This window comes from Fomitopsis serialis (genome assembly GCF_022376445.1).
Source record: "Fomitopsis serialis strain Sig1Antser10 chromosome Unknown B0H18scaffold_53, whole genome shotgun sequence".
Classification (NCBI taxonomy): Eukaryota; Fungi; Basidiomycota; class Agaricomycetes; order Polyporales; family Fomitopsidaceae; genus Fomitopsis; species Fomitopsis serialis.
The window spans coordinates 239,262-254,169 of NW_025955013.1; the positions used below are offsets into that span (position 1 = coordinate 239,262).

The following is a 14,908-nucleotide window of genomic DNA, read 5'->3' on the forward strand; positions in this document are numbered from 1 at the left end:
TACGCGCAGCAGGATGGGAAGCTCCCCTAGTGGTCGATACGAGTAGACTTTGATAGCCATCAGGACAAAAAGGAGGGCTATCCATTTCGAGCGTCAGAAGGCCTCGATGAGGACAATATGCCGACGTCATATAACAGACTTACTCTCAAATCCTGCTAAAGGTAGCCTGGAACGCATCCGTTTATCAAAGCCATGTTGAGAAGGAGTATGCGACTCACCAGGATCCGTGAAACCATGAAGGGGTCGGTGGGTAGAAACACCCCTCGATCGGCCAACTTGAAGGATACGGCATGATCGCCCAGAACATCTCCTTGTAGCCCACGCTGCTCATGACAAGAACGCACTGTAGGCCAGATATTGAGTGGTAAGCCATTTACGCAATGATTGATCTGCTTTCTGACCAATGTTTCCACTATGATCACCGGAACTATGTAAGTGCAATACACGGGCAGAAGCTATGGACTGCACCGACCAGCAAATGCACTGCTGAGAATCAAGAAGACTAGCCAGTCGATCAGCATCTGACTGCGTTCTGAAAGATGCGCGAAACCTTACTCAATCGACTTTGCCCGTACAGCGCGTAAATCCTAAGCATCAGGCTGAACTCGACGCAAAATACCAGGGTATAGAGAGCACTGGGTTCGGGCGTGAGCGTCGCCTATGCTTGTGTTACCTTTCCATGACTTACATGGCAGTCCATATCAGCGCAGCTCGACAGCTATGTCGACATTGAGCGCTATGATCAGTAGAGAAAATCTGGAGCCGTACTATAGTCTTGGTATGTCAGCGCAATTCATGCTACAAGTACATTTTGTCAGCACGAGCATCTGAATCAAAACGAATGTCTTCGACTGACCATTGTACGATAAGGCCGAAATATCGTGAAATGAAGTAAAGAAGCTTCGGGACCGTATCCGCAGAACTCCGAGGGCGAGGTTAGACGAGGCGAACCAATATGCAAGGCTCTCACCCTACCTCCATATCAGATCCACCTATGAACGCGAGCTTCAGAGTAGGTTCCAGCATGATTACCGATGCACGAACCTCGTCCTCAAGCGATAACACATAGTCGTAGGCCAGCCATGTCAATGCTGCAGCTGAGATGAAGGAGTCAATTGAGCATTATTAAGATTAACGGCGTGTAAACGGCCTTACCCGCGTGAAGTCCCCGGTCGTGCGCGAGATTAGCAAGTATTGCCAGGGTGTCTCCCGTGGTACTCATAGGCGCATACGCAAAGCCAGGGCCTCGTAGGTGCTACGGATGGTGTGTTGAAGCAAAGTCAACAACGGGGACCATCGAAGCCTGGGTACTGGGGTCGCCGTCGTAGTTGACACGAGAAGATACTCTTGCCTGCGGGCGCGAATGCCGCCGCCGACATGCTAGTTGACAGCATCGTAACACGGTGGCTAGCAGCATGCGTGGCTGTTTTCCCGAGATCAGATTTGTAGGACGCATTAACCGAAGTCGTCCCCAAGGGTTACTAGCCGCCCATATTCAATTTGACTGGCTTTGGACTGAATGGCGGTAGTTCGGCGAATCTAGAAGTTCTCCATGCCGCCCATGTTCCCAGACGGGCACCCGCTGTGTGGAGTGGAAGATGCCGGCGGCTGGAGCCTTCAAGTTTGGTATCGATACTATACAGACCCACTGCGATGTTGCAGGTAAATGCAATCCTAGTGGAAATACTCGAACGCGGTCAGCTACTGCAAGACGCATGTGCCGAGAGAGCCACTCCTCCGAAGACTTCGCGAACCGATAACGTATTGTTCATACAAGGTTTGACATCGCATTCACGGCGATTCGGCCTTCTACCGCTCGTCGGACGTCCGCACCAGCGTGGCCATACTCAGGCTGTCCGGAGCTGCTCGACGTGTCCGCCATAACAGTGCTAGTACGCATATAGGAACCGATATTTTCGGGACAGGCGCGAGAACCGAATCCCAGGCTCAGGCGCACAAAGGCAGCGCCTTGAGTCCCTCGACGCAGACGCATGCAGTAAAGAGCGACGGACATCTATGATTTGAACGAGAACACTGAGTGAGCATACATCTTTATTGACGAACCTTTGCCCCCGCCCTGTGACTCTGGGACTGTTCGACTTGTAGGTTGGTGTCCATTGTCAAGGACTGCATCCGAGTACACGTCCCCTCGGGATTGAGCGACTAGAATGTGATGGCAGCTGGCAGCTGTTTGGAAGCCTAATAAGCGTGGAACATCAGTTTAGCAGACCCACAGCAGCCATTTAAACGGCTATGTAAGTGACAAGCGGACGACGCCCAATGGGCGCGGTGGCGACGGTGCGCCGGCGTGTTGTACTAGTCCTCTCCCTCACTCAAAGAGGTCTTCTTTAGGGTCTGCTTAGGGGAGACTAGTGTTGTACATTTGGTCAGCTTACTATAGTGCCAGAAAGGCGAAATCGTTCAACAAACACGGCGGTATTGAATGAAGATACAGCAAGTACTCCATGTGGGTCCATACCACTGTCTGTGTAATCTTCAGTCTTGACGCGGGCGTCGTGACCAGGGCAACTTGCAGTGGAGGCCGAGAGAATGGGTTTCGGTGTCAAGGCCCCTCGTTACCACGATCATCAATAATCGCTGTGCGTGATGCATCACGTCAGAGGTCCAGTTAAGGTCCAGTAGGGTCCGGTGAGCACTGGCAGGGAAGAAGCAGGCACTACGGGCGAAAGAGACTACTTAGTCCCGCTGACACCTCCGAGTGTATCGTGCCAGGGCCCAGTACTTGCGGTATTCAAACGAGGCGGACGTGCGTCGCCGTCGCCGTCTGAGGCACGTTGATCACTACTACATATGCTGCTGAGCACAGGCGGGCATATCCTCAAATCGTGTTACTCACCCACATGCCTGCCAGCACAGCAGAGGCGGAAATCCTGGGATTATGAGGACTCCGAGGAAGGCAGCCTGAGAGCGCCCACACATCCGGCTAAAGTCTGCTGTCCAAATTGGGAAGGTTTTGAAGTTCGCCGCCATTCCGCCGCCACATGCAAGTCATACTTGATGATGATGGATACTGCATCTATATTCAGGCGTGTGTATTCGTAGTCTATGGGTATAATTCTTATGCACTAATATAGCGGTAGATGGCGGGTTTAGGGGCGCATTCAATGTGTTGAGGGATTTATACGTACCCAGTGGTGTGCGCGTCCGAGTCGCGCGTTTTAATCAGCCGATTCTGCCTGTCCATGATAGGCATGAAACATGTGCGATAAGTTATAGCATGCGGGGGAGAAAAGGGAGAAGAGAGAGGGGGAAGACGGTGGTAGTACTGGTACGGTACGGATGGTACGGTCCTAGAGTCGGTGTCCTTCTCTCGAGGTCGCAAGTCGGCATTTCACCCTGGGTGCACGAATTTGTCGCGTGTGATATGGGTAATTGAGTAGAGGGTATTTATATAGGACGGCGCTGCCGTGCAGCAACCACACGATCCGTCACGGTTCTGCGGTGGGTCTGGGTCACCTTCCTCCTCCTCGTTGTTCGCTTCTTCGACTTCTTCCGCGTCTGGTTTCTTCTCCACCCCATCCGACCTCGCGTGATTGTCGTGGAGCTCCCGTCTTATGTAGCCTTCATCGCTCCGCTCGCGGTGAGGAATGCTGCGAGTGCCCACATGCAAGCCAAATGCGGGGCCCGGGACAAGACCCCACGGATCGCTGAAAGGTTGAGACTCAGACTGGCAGTCGAATGCCGCGTCCAAACGTCCCATCGGACATGTACTTACCTGCCTTGCGCTCGTCCACGGTCCAGCCAATGCGTGCATCCAATTTCCAATTATGACATTGTAGTGTTTACTGTCCTCGAGAAATATATATATTACATCGCGTAGTGTGTATACCACGCACATATCACAGTCGTGTGCTACGTGCGCGGTAAGATGATAGGCTGTGAGAGTACCGTATGAAGCGAGCGGCGTTGGTAGGATGTAGGCTAATGTTCTACGTAACTCCATATCCACGAACTGTTACTCTAGTACTTTGCAAGCACCGCGCGTCCGTCTCACGCAGAAAACCGCTGCTCGATGCTGGGGGTGTAGCCTATCGTCGGGCCCACGCCCCTAGGAGACTGCATCGCGTCAAGCCTCCATTCCGCCCGGACACGCTGGCAGATCGCCTTGAACGTGGAGACAGAGCCCTTCTCCAGCACCAAAGCCACGCCCGTCTCGTACCCGAAGAACTTGTCCATCCGCAGCCTCGAGCCCCCGAACGAGCTCGACGGCGCAGGGAGAGCAGTCTGAGAAAGACGCGGGGTGGCAGTGGAGGGCGAAGCGTATTGTTGGCCGGCAGAGGCAGAGGCGAAGTCGACGCGGAAGCGGACCTGCTTGTAGGCGCCGCTAGGCCCTTCCTGGATGTCAGCCGTGCTGCACTTCAGCGTGTACCAGCTGTGGTGGTCCTCGATCATTGAGAGTACGCCACTCTGGTCGAGCAGACGCGCGATCTCGGCGCGAGTGGTGAAGAGGTCCGCGGCGGAGTAGAGCGTGAAGGACTGCACCTTCCAGTGGAACAGATTGGAGAACCAGCCCTTGAACTCGCCCGCCGGAGAGCCGATCATGGAGGACTGCGGCGACATGAGACCAGGAGACCCAACCATGGAGAATGTCGACCTCTTATGCAGAACCGGTGTGCCGTGAAGATCCAGAGCAGGAGCTGAACATTACACAGTGAATGAAGCAAGCCACAAATTACAGAGATCGTCGTCACTTACGTCGGCTCCTTCTGTCCTTCTTCGGCGCCTTCGCAGCCTGAGGCTCGCCGAAGAACACCACATTCCCCATTTCCTTTGCCATAGGCACCGACTGCCCGAAGCCAAGACCACCAGTGTTCGCATGGGAATGCGACCGTGCATGAGGCGCACCAGCGTCCCAGTTCTCCTTGTCATCGATGACCATAGCGCACTGCGCCTCGTTGCTCTCGCTGCGCGACTGTTTGTCACCAAGAGGCTGTTCAGTCTCAATCGGCGCGTCAGTCACATCCATGGGCTCCGGCATGTTGACGTTGGTCGGTGGCGGCGCCGACGGGCGTGCTGCGTTCCAGGAGACGGCTTGCGTGTTGATCATATCGGCATATTGATCAAGGTTCCTCTGCAGACCCGCATCCGGGACCCTCGGAGCGGCGATCATTGGCAGGATGGATGTAGCAGCGGCACGAACAGGAACGGGCGAGTGAATGATACCGTGAGTTGGCGCGCCCATGGACGCCCGGTAACCACGAGCAGGGTCATTGATGTTAGGAGACATGGCGGAAGCCCTCGGGATAGGAATAGGTGCAGAGCCACGTCGCATCGGGGCCGCGGGCCCGCGGGGCTGGTATGGAAGGAAGAGACTTTGGGCATGAGCTTGCGTCGAAGGCTGAGGCGAGAGCGGCCCCTTCATGCCTGTCTGGAAGAGCTGGCGAGCGGGAGCGGCGAAGCTCGTCTGAGGTCTCGCAACAGAGGGCGAGAACGCAGAAGCAGGCCGAGTTCTCTGCGGGCGGGGGCCAACAGGAGAAGGTGGATGCGCTCTGGAAGGCGACCGTTCCATGGGCACATCAGTCGTAACAACAAGAGCACCAGGCTTGGGCGATGGAGTCCTAGACGGAGGCGCGGGGGCAGCACGAGTGGACCGCAAGAACTGGTGCTGGGGTATTGCTTGGCGGTTGAGATCCTGAGGCTCCAAGTGAGTCGACCGTCGCGAGCCCGGCGTCGAATATTGCTTTGTGACCACTTTGCCAGTCACAATCAGGACCTCGTCAAGATCCATGAAAATGCCGTGTTCTTCCATCGTCCGCTCGCGATGCTTCTGTAGCAGGAAGTAGAATGCTTTAGCCAGAGTACCCTGCCCAGGTGGGCTCAGCAGATCAGCCCGAATTCCGTCTACGTCTGCGTGGCGACCCCAGATGACGCAGAGAGACTCAAATAGATCACGGTCGATGTGCAGAGCAGAGGGCAGCGGTTTAGCAAGCTCAGATACAGGCGGCGCAGGGACATAGGTAATGCCAGGGGTCGAGCCTTCGAGCCAGGGATGCGTAAGTATCTCAGCCATCTGCAAGGTGCCTCGTCAAAGGAGAGCAACACGGACGAATAGAGACATACAGTGATGCGCTTCTGGACATCGACCACAAGCATGCGCGACAGAAGGTCCTTGGCCATCGGGTCGATATAGGTCGGCATATCGTACTTGCCCACCTTGACCTTGCTGAGGAGGGTCCTGACATTCTTGTCGTCGAAGGGCAGCCTTCCAGTCAAAAGTGCATAGAGAATCACACCGCAACTCCATATATCAGTCGCCGTCCCAGTGTACTTGTGCCCGTTGACGATCTCCGGACTCGCGTAATGCGGGCTGCCACAGCTAGTCTCGAGTTGCAGAGAAGGAGGAGCGAACGCCGCCATTCCCCAGTCAGCGATCTTGATCAGGGGAGGGTTGATTGAGTGGATGAGGATGTTCTCGGGCTTGAGGTCGCGGTGGATGATAGAGAACGTGTGCGCATAGTTCAGACCATAGACGACTTGCTTGAAGTACGCCAAAGCCTCCAGAGGGGGAAGCTTGCCGCGGTTGACAAGGAAGTCAAACAGCTCACCGCCTTCGACATACTCCAAGATGAGATAGAGCTCCTTGTCGCCTTCGTAGACGTCGTAGATGCGCATGATGTTCGGGTGGTTCATGAGCTTCATCATAGTGATCTCCCTGTCAATGCCGAGACGCTGCTTGTCTAGCTTCGCCTGAGCAGCGGCGTCCGCACGGTTCTTGACGAACGGTTGCAGTGGAAGGATCTTCACGGCGGCGAGCTGTCCAGTCCGACGGTGCTTGGCGATCTTGACATGCCCGCTCGCGCCCTTGCCGACGCACTCGCCAATGACCCAAGGTCCGACGTACTTCGCGTCGTCCGGAAAGTCAAATGCACCGCTACCCGCCGCTGCTTTCTCTTTCTGCCATCGAGTTCCAAGAGGGGTGTGGTATTTGACCGGAGGCGCGCGAGGGGGGCTGTCCGGAGCCATTGTAGTCATGGTTGCCATCAAGTAACTAGATGTGGTTTGTGAGGTAGATTATAGGAGTAGTAGAATAGAATGTGTGCAGCTGCGGCCGTCGTCGTCGTCGCGGTACCCAGACGGCAAACAGACCTAGAGGAAAGAGAGTGAGGAGGCTGGCTCGTCAGTCAACGCGAACCTCAACGAGACGTAGGCGCCCGCGGCGGACCGCCAAACAACGCGCAAACAACCAAGCACGTGCACTCAAACAATGCTGCATCCCAGTTGCATCCGAGTCTGAGACTCTGAGCTACTTACTTATGCGTACGTATAGGCAACGTATTGCTACTCAGCCCCCGGTTCCTATGTAGGGAAGCAGTCCTGAGAGCCTAATGATGGTGGTACTACATCATATGCTCCGCACACATCTGTCAATTATAAGCGTAATACAACAGTCCCTCCACCATAAGCAATGTAATATACTCCAGTCCATGCCGCACCGTAAACCCCCACAACAGCTATAGGATAATCACCAACAGCAGAAGTATCATAAGGACGACAATCAGGATGATGATGCACCAGCCAGATTTCGTCTCTGTCAATCATTTACGACGTGAACGACGTTCCTAGACTATCACTCCGCAGCGCACCTTCTGTTTGCCGTATGAATCGCTTCATTCGTGTCATGGCAGAATCCAGCTTGGTACCTGAGCTGTCGACGCCCTGTTCCAGGTCGTCAAGCATCCTTCGCGTAAGGTGCACTTAATCATTCAGTGGCGTCAGCATAAGGCGAATGTACGTACTCATTGTGTTCCATGATCTCACGGCCCATGAGGCCTGCTTGCTCGGCCAGGGTGGACAAGGTACCGCCAATGGAGTCCAATGTCTGGTCTTGTTGACGCATAATCATCTGGCATCGGCCGTGATGCATGTCAATTTCGAATGCGAAGACGACAATACAGGACAACACACGGACCTGCTGCTCTTGCTTCGCCCATTCTGCCTGGTCGTCGCCAGGGGCAGGTGATGTCGCGCGGCTGCTGAGGCGAGATGAGGGTGCAGGCAAGCCGATCTGAGAATGTGGTCTTGAGCGTCTTCCTTGGGTATCCGAGTCGACTTCCGCTCTCATCGTCTGTCATGGTGCTGCGTGTCAGCAGCGAGTCAATGAAGCTCAAAGGTGAAGACATTCATGACGGTGACATACCTCAATCTCGCGTCGCACATGACCAACGTATTTCTGCCTCTCCATGAGCTCTGACTCCTCCAGGCCGAACATCCGTGCGCCCGTCTGTTCGACAATTCTGGGATGGCCTCAGTAGACAGCTTGATGCAATGCATGAGCACCGACCTCACGCTCTCCTCCAAGTCCTCAAGATCGGCCTCAAGGGCCGCAAGAGTGGCCTTCAACTATAGAACGCATGGCGCGCGTCAAGTCAGTATGTACAGTGCTCGACTCGGACTGGCTACATACCTCGTTCCTCGCCCATACGAGCTCCTCGCTGTCGTCTGTCGCGGTGCTCCGTATCCGTAGATATGACGCGCGCAATGTAGATGCGGTCTGCAAGGAGCTCTGTATTTCCTGCTGGACGGCATGGTATGGGTCCGTAGACATCTCGCTGTGAGTTAAGCGTCGGCCCGTTGCGCGTTCGCGCAGTAAATAGGTGGAAGGAGTGTATTGGCGACGGAATTTCCACGCCCAAGTGCTGTAGCACGGATTGAGTACGCAGCGGTGAAGATATCGAGGCAAAGTGAAACGGAGGTAAGGCTGGTATAAGACTGAATGACACGGTCAAGTGAGGGCGCGGAGAGTCTGACGCTGGGCACGCGTCGCACGTGCCTGTGCTTCTCGAGCCTGTGCCACCGCCGCGAGGCTGCCACTCTATATCTGCCCGCCACAGACAAAGTTGCGGCCTCAAAATCATCCTCGACTCTCTCATTCTCACCTCCATCGCCTACACCACATACCCCTACGCCGATTTTCTTCCCTTCCACGCACCCGGCAATGCAAGCATACCCAGCACCCGCACGCCTGCACAGTTACCACAACTCAAAGAGACAGCTACTCGGCAACCAAGCGCAAGTCCCACCCGCATGGCGCACCGCGCCAGGCGCGACGGCCAACGGCAAGAGAGCAGGGCCCGCAGCAGCGGCAGCAGCGAAGGGGAGCAAGATCATGCTCAGCCAGCTCCCGATGGATGTGGCCGAGAACGAAGTCGAGGTACGCCCGTGTTCCCCTCTGTCCCGCGTGCCACCGGGAGGATGGCGAGTCCGAGAACGGTGGAGGCAAAGGATGAGCACTGATGGACTGCGATCCGGTGCAGATACTCTTCGCGAAGACGGTCGGCCCCGTGAAGGACACGTTCATTGTGTACAACTCGCAAGGGAAGAGTAAGGGCATGGCAGTCGTCGCATTTGCGAAACCGGAATCCGCGGCCCTTGCGAGGGAGAAGTATAATGGAAAGATCGTTGATGGCCGTGAGTGTCAATATCCCGTCCTCAATTATCATATTCTCTCCAATATCATTTCGGATGATGTCTTATGTATCTGACATCTTCGGCCAAGCTCACTCATTGGGTTATTCGCGCAGGTCGACCGATCAAGATTGAAATCATCAAGGACGACAATGAGATACCCTCCGCCGCGCCCGAGAAGAAGTCGTTGTCACTGCTCGAACGCATAGGTCAAACATCCAAATCCGTACATGCTGCTCCCGGGGCTCAACGAACAGCAGCCAAGGCGCCAGCGTAAGTGCCCCCTCTTATACTGACGTCTGAGTTCCACCAACCTACACCGGTACGCTGCAGACAACCGAAGGCCACGAAGGCCACCCAGAAAGCTGCCCCGAAAACTGCAGCAGCCCAACGGCCAATATTCGCGGGGAACGCGAAGGCGAAGCTGCGGACGAAAAAGGGGCCGAAGCGGATTCAAAAGCAGCAACAGCGGAAGGTAGTCACGGCGGAGCAACTCGACCAGGAGATGGAGGACTACCGGGCGAGCACGGATACCGTATGACCCCCGCTGACTACACACTCGAGTATCCGTCGTACGCCTCCCCCTGCTATACCACACTCTGGCTCTCTCGACTCGGTTATGATGTCACGCAAACTCACGCCACGTCTTCATCCCTTGTGCTTTCCTCCGGCTCGTCGTTGCTGTTAGTCGTCATCTTTGTACACTACTCGTCCACTATGCAAACAACATCGCTTTTTGCTTGCCGCTCTGGAGAACACAGTGTCGTTGACGGGCGTATCACCGGGGGGGAGGCAGGGCGCGTTGACAGGAGTTCGGTCATTATATGGACATCGTAAGAATTGTGAAGGTTCCCTCGATGTTATCCCTCAGGACATCGCACGACCATGCCATGTTTCTGAGATGTTCGGAGAACAACACATCGCACGGACAAAACTTCTGTTTGCATGTCACATGCCCAATGTGCATGTGATGATCAGGCCATGTCTGACCTCCAAACATGCCCCCGGTGGTTGTGCTCGGAACATTGCAAGAACAGTTATCATGTGCTTGCGATGTTCGCTTCATATCACGACGGTGTACACTCGGCAGGTACAGACACAGAACATGTAGCTTACAGATAATGATCATGCGTAGTGTTTGGCTCATGCACGCTTATAAAACATGCCTCGTAGAATGTCCGTAACATGTTCGCGCGACGAACAACGCGTCTTGTTTCCAGTGTGTACCAAGGTAGTTCGTAGACGAGATCATTGCGTCTTCGGGCGGGCTGCCGCCGCCATACCGACAGTAGCCTGCCACCAAAACGCGAGCGTGAGACCGACGATACCGTGCAGGGTTCCCCAGACAACTTCCGGTGTTGCACGACGGCTGCACAGCACGGCGGTGGGAGGCAGTGAGATGAATGCAAGATTGCAGATGGGCGAACAACGTACGACTCTGCAAAGACACCAAAGGTATGGGGTATGAAGCGTGGTGCGTTGAAGAGGATAGTCGAGCAAGTGACGTGGTAGAAACACAGTCCCATGCCAAAGGCGCGCTTTCCAGGGAGGAACTCTGTAGGTTTAATTTGTCTGAGCTCCGATATGTCCTGGGGAAGCCAGAGATGACGCACCTGGAAGAGAGAACACGAGCAGAGCAGCAAGGCAGAAGCCTGCCACCATTGCCGAGTACATCTGCGACGCCGCAGTTAGATTCCTAGCAAATGTCTGGAGGAGCGAATACGCGTACCTTCAAGATCACCAGCGTGGTGTTCGTCAGCTGGACAAACGGTAGACTGATAGGACTCCATAGGCCCATGACAGCAATGGGTGCCTCCAGCGCAATATGCAGGAGGAACACCACCGACCTGTTCCCCCAGTTCAATATCTCCTGAACCTGACTGTTCGCAGTGACACTTACAGCGGGTGGTTCACGCGAATCCCTTGCGGCGGTTGAGACATACTCGCAGATACTGGAGTCGTGGAGGAAGGAAGAGAGAGTCTGGGACAAAAAGGAGGTCTGATCCCGACTCGCGTGTGGCAGGACGCTCCGCCTTATCTTGTCCGCCCACGTCGGGCGTTGTGGCGCCGGCGGTTATGGGCGTCTGGATCACGTTCCTGCCAGGCACGCCCATTTGTCAGATCCGAGATGGCGATCACTTTCCGCAATCGAGATCTGTGCGCGATCCTCCCGCCTCGCTGTATGTCTTTCTCCGGTGTTCGTAGTCAGGGGAAAGGCAATATTTGCCGTACCAATACACCACGCCCGCAGGCGGACAGCGTGTATACGGTCACCGCCGTGCGTTCGGCGCAAGCTGCGTGGTGATATATCGACCGTAGCTTCCGGAATTTTATTGACATGGCCTGCTGCGACTCATTGTAGCATTGAAAATGCGACGAAAGAAACTCGCAGCATAAAATCAAATGCAACAGAGGCAAAAACCTGCGCTTCATTGGCAGCTCATTATGCGGATCCCTGATGTGAAGTACTCAGTTGGGTAGCATTCGCGTATTCAGGACGAGTCGGACCTTGCTCCGAGTCTTGCTCACTGGCAGAAGCCTGAGGCCTGAGGTACCTCCAGGGAATGATGATAGCACCTCCATCCTTGATCCTCATGATTGAATTACCCAGCGGATGTCTTGTGCTGTCTTGTAGCGGGACTGAGACTAGTTTAACATGGTACTGCGAGCTGATCAGCGACAGAAAATGGATCTAGGAGGCAGCGACTGCGTTTTGGTGTTGCCAGCTTCGTAATATGTCAATCGCTGAGCGTCACTCCTAATCGGCAGAATGAACGGAGGATGGAGGTCGAGGCATCCACGACCCTGCGGCAAGCTGTCCCCATCATAGCCGTGACGCGCACCGTAAATTGTACCTGCGCGCTAAGTCGGCACGGTGCGCAGACGTCCTGTAAGACAGTCAGCAATCTCTTGGTGAAAATAGGCAGTGCGCACCCTATTTACTTATTGCGCCGCGGAGGTGATGGCGTCAACCAGGTTGCAGCGCTGACTTGGCGCTGACCATCTAATTTTTCGTCAACCTCAATGCCCATTCATTGTCTCGTATTCTACAACATGTCTTTCTACGTATGTATCTGGTATATCTGCCGACACTCGACCATTCAAAAACCCGAAATAACTGATATCATAAGTTCATTGGGAGCTATGAGTCTCCGCCCTCCTCATCTGCCTCCTCGACCTCCGCCAGGGAGCCCTCGCGGCCATGGTACGCGCGGCCGAGCAGGAGGCCCACCCCGCCTCCCGCCGCCTCCACCGCGTCCACATCCCTCTCCAAATCAACCTCCTCCTCGCCGTTCTCCGCCTCCGGGCCCACGACCAGCCTGAGGCGCGCCACCTCGCTGCGGAGGCGCTCGATCTCCTCGTCGCGCCGGTCGACGCGGCCCTTGAGGATCTTGATGTACTCGTTGCCGCACCGGAGCAGCTGCAGCTTGCTCACGGCGCGGTTCGGGCCCTCTGAGTTGCCCTTCGGCGGGCCGCGCGGTGGCATCGCGCCCGGGAGGATCGGCTCGTCCTCGGCGGGCAGCGGGATGGGCGGGAGTAAAAGGCGCAGGTCGTCGAAGGTGGTCTTGAGCGAGTCGCGCCGCTTTTGCTCGGCGGCCTTGTGCGACGACTTGCGGAACTGGACGATGGGCTGCGTCGTCGACGGAGAAGGGCTCGTAGAAACGACTGCCTGATTTCCGGCTGAAGTGTGGTAATTGAGCGGCTGTGTATATAGCCACAAAATGGAAGCACTGACCTGGACGAATTGGCTTGAGGTTCGGACTGACGAGCGGGACGCTCGTAGACTTGTCGGTCGACCTGGTCGTCCGCCCCGGCTCGGCGAAGTTAGCGGACTTGCTCGACGCCCTTGCCCTACCGCTGCCGTCTTTCTTCTTGGTGGCACCCTGATCTTGCGCGCCGCTCGGAGGAGCGAGACCGGAGTTGATTCCCAGTCTGCCCAGATTCATGATACTGGCCGGAGTAACCGGCGTCATCGCGGGGGCGGACGCCGCATTGTGGGATGGCACGCCCATGGCGGAGGCACTCGTGGCGGCGGACGTCATCTCGCGCTCGAGCGACGAGGGCGGCTGAGGCGGGTGCGCCGGAGGCGGCATAGGGGGCAGCTCGATCGGCGACGGTGAGTCGCCTGGCAGTTCATTCATATCAGACATGTCCAGGCCCATGCCTGGCCGTGCCATTCCGTTGAACAACGGCGTCGAGTTCGCTGACCGCGACCCCCGCATGGACGTGCGTTTCTGCTGGGCGTTGGGGCCGGGTCGAGCAGCGGCCCTAATAGAAGACTGCCGCTTCCGGGAAGGCCTGGGTACGGACGTCTCCTCGTCTCCACTAGAAGATGCTCCTCGCCGTTTGAGACCCGCAGCACTCCCACTCCCGCTCGAGCCCTGCATCGCCTGTGCATTGTTGAAGGGTCCAAGCCAGGGGCTGGTCAGTGGCGAGATGTCGTTGAAGTCGTGGTCCGCGCCTGACGAGCCCGAAGGCATGGAGAGCGGTGGGCTGATCTCGAAGGCGATGTGGGCGGGCGCGGAATGCGGCCCAGACGGTATCATCTGGTGCGATTGGGAGAGGAAGCCGGGAATGTTACAGACATCGGGCGAGAGGGAATGTGGCTGCTGGGCCATGGTGGACAGGCCAGCGCCGGACTGCAAGAGTAGAGGAGAGACGAAGTCGGGACTCTGTTGTGCGCGCAGTTCACCGGACGGTCCTGACGGGTGGTCGGTCGGTACTGGAGCCAACGGAAAGATCGGGAGACGCACCTGGTGTTGGAAGACCATACTGCTGTTGCTCCCGCTGCCGATCTCCCATTGCCTGTCCCGCAAGTGTCTGTCCTCCCCCAAACGCATTTTGACTGCTCAGAAGCTCCAGCTGATGACGACCGAGATTAGATGTATGTGCGACATAGTGCCGAGATTAGAGGTGGGGCACAAGGTCGGGGCGACGGCGAACAGCTGAGGATGTGCGGCTTACCTGCTGCTGGAAAATCTGGTTTTGGAGCTGCTGGAGTTGCTGCAGCTGGTTGAGCCGAAACTGTTGCTCGAGCAAGGCTTGTGGCGTGGGCTGGGACGACTGTTGGACACCTTGTTGCTGTGCTGACGTGTCCATGGAAGGCATCATATGCTGAAGGGCATCTGAGCCGAAATGCATGCCAGTGGGCATCGGAGGCAGAGACGGCTGAGATGAGAAATTCCCAGGCGTCTGAGGACCGGAGGAGCGACTGTAGAAGCGCTCTGCGGCATCCCGCGCAGCGTCGAACTGGAAGAAGGACTGGATGATGTCCTTCTGCTGCTGGTGCGGCATCCCAGAATCCGCACTCATGGTGGCACAGAGCACACCCATCACTCCCGCCACCATAGGGGCATCATCCCAAGATCCTCGAGCATGTGATATGTATTTTAATGCTTCCCCCCAGTAACTCCTTCATAGCTCAGTTGGTAGAGCGCGTCACTAGTATTGTTCTCACGATCACGTGACCGCGATGACGAGG

General features: G+C 56.1%; 6 protein-coding genes across 6 annotated transcripts; 1 reads left to right on the forward strand and 5 right to left on the reverse strand.

Moving 5' to 3' along the window:
• Window positions 1–27: 27 nt before the first annotated feature.
• Window positions 28–1,437, reverse strand: B0H18DRAFT_515038 (uncharacterized protein). Its single transcript, XM_048038390.1, has 10 exons — window positions 1,156–1,437; window positions 1,045–1,097; window positions 976–992; window positions 857–922; window positions 769–798; window positions 689–718; window positions 556–635; window positions 473–502; window positions 219–412; window positions 28–166 (listed from the first exon to the last, which is right to left on the reverse strand). The coding sequence occupies exons 1-10, from the start codon at window positions 1,220–1,222 to the stop codon at window positions 146–148; spliced, it is 588 nt and encodes a 195-aa protein (XP_047891448.1). The 5' UTR covers window positions 1,223–1,437; the 3' UTR covers window positions 28–145.
• A 2,361-nt stretch (window positions 1,438–3,798) lies between these two features.
• On the reverse strand, window positions 3,799–7,127 carry B0H18DRAFT_935334 (kinase-like domain-containing protein). Its single transcript, XM_048041789.1, has 3 exons — window positions 6,082–7,127; window positions 4,717–6,031; window positions 3,799–4,658 (listed from the first exon to the last, which is right to left on the reverse strand). The coding sequence occupies exons 1-3, from the start codon at window positions 7,000–7,002 to the stop codon at window positions 4,012–4,014; spliced, it is 2,883 nt and encodes a 960-aa protein (XP_047891449.1). The 5' UTR covers window positions 7,003–7,127; the 3' UTR covers window positions 3,799–4,011.
• An 86-nt stretch (window positions 7,128–7,213) lies between these two features.
• B0H18DRAFT_1018067 (t-SNARE) lies at window positions 7,214–8,748 on the reverse strand. The gene is given in 8 exon segments (XM_048029345.1): window positions 7,214–7,549; window positions 7,605–7,699; window positions 7,758–7,864; window positions 7,931–8,088; window positions 8,148–8,149; window positions 8,163–8,255; window positions 8,303–8,361; window positions 8,426–8,748. The coding sequence occupies 8 exon segments, from the start codon at window positions 8,564–8,566 to the stop codon at window positions 7,473–7,475; spliced, it is 732 nt and encodes a 243-aa protein (XP_047891450.1). The 5' UTR covers window positions 8,567–8,748; the 3' UTR covers window positions 7,214–7,472.
• Window positions 8,749–9,254: 506 nt separating this feature from the next.
• B0H18DRAFT_879310 (uncharacterized protein) lies at window positions 9,255–9,967 on the forward strand (the record flags this gene model as incomplete). Its single annotated transcript, XM_048040686.1, has 3 exons — window positions 9,255–9,429; window positions 9,543–9,652; window positions 9,845–9,967. 3 exons carry the CDS (start codon window positions 9,255–9,257, stop codon window positions 9,965–9,967), a joined length of 408 nt encoding a protein of 135 aa, XP_047891451.1.
• A 707-nt stretch (window positions 9,968–10,674) lies between these two features.
• On the reverse strand, window positions 10,675–11,367 carry B0H18DRAFT_1120915 (uncharacterized protein; the record flags this gene model as incomplete). Its single annotated transcript, XM_048034231.1, has 5 exons — window positions 10,675–10,795; window positions 10,861–10,981; window positions 11,040–11,100; window positions 11,156–11,273; window positions 11,327–11,367. 5 exons carry the CDS (start codon window positions 11,365–11,367, stop codon window positions 10,675–10,677), a joined length of 462 nt encoding a protein of 153 aa, XP_047891452.1.
• A 1,067-nt stretch (window positions 11,368–12,434) lies between these two features.
• B0H18DRAFT_1018074 (uncharacterized protein) lies at window positions 12,435–14,744 on the reverse strand. The gene is made up of 4 exons (XM_048029346.1): window positions 14,392–14,744; window positions 14,181–14,289; window positions 13,163–14,128; window positions 12,435–13,107 (listed from the first exon to the last, which is right to left on the reverse strand). Exons 1-4 carry the CDS (start codon window positions 14,737–14,739, stop codon window positions 12,569–12,571), a joined length of 1,962 nt encoding a protein of 653 aa, XP_047891453.1. The 5' UTR covers window positions 14,740–14,744; the 3' UTR covers window positions 12,435–12,568.
• Window positions 14,745–14,908: the final 164 nt, after the last annotated feature.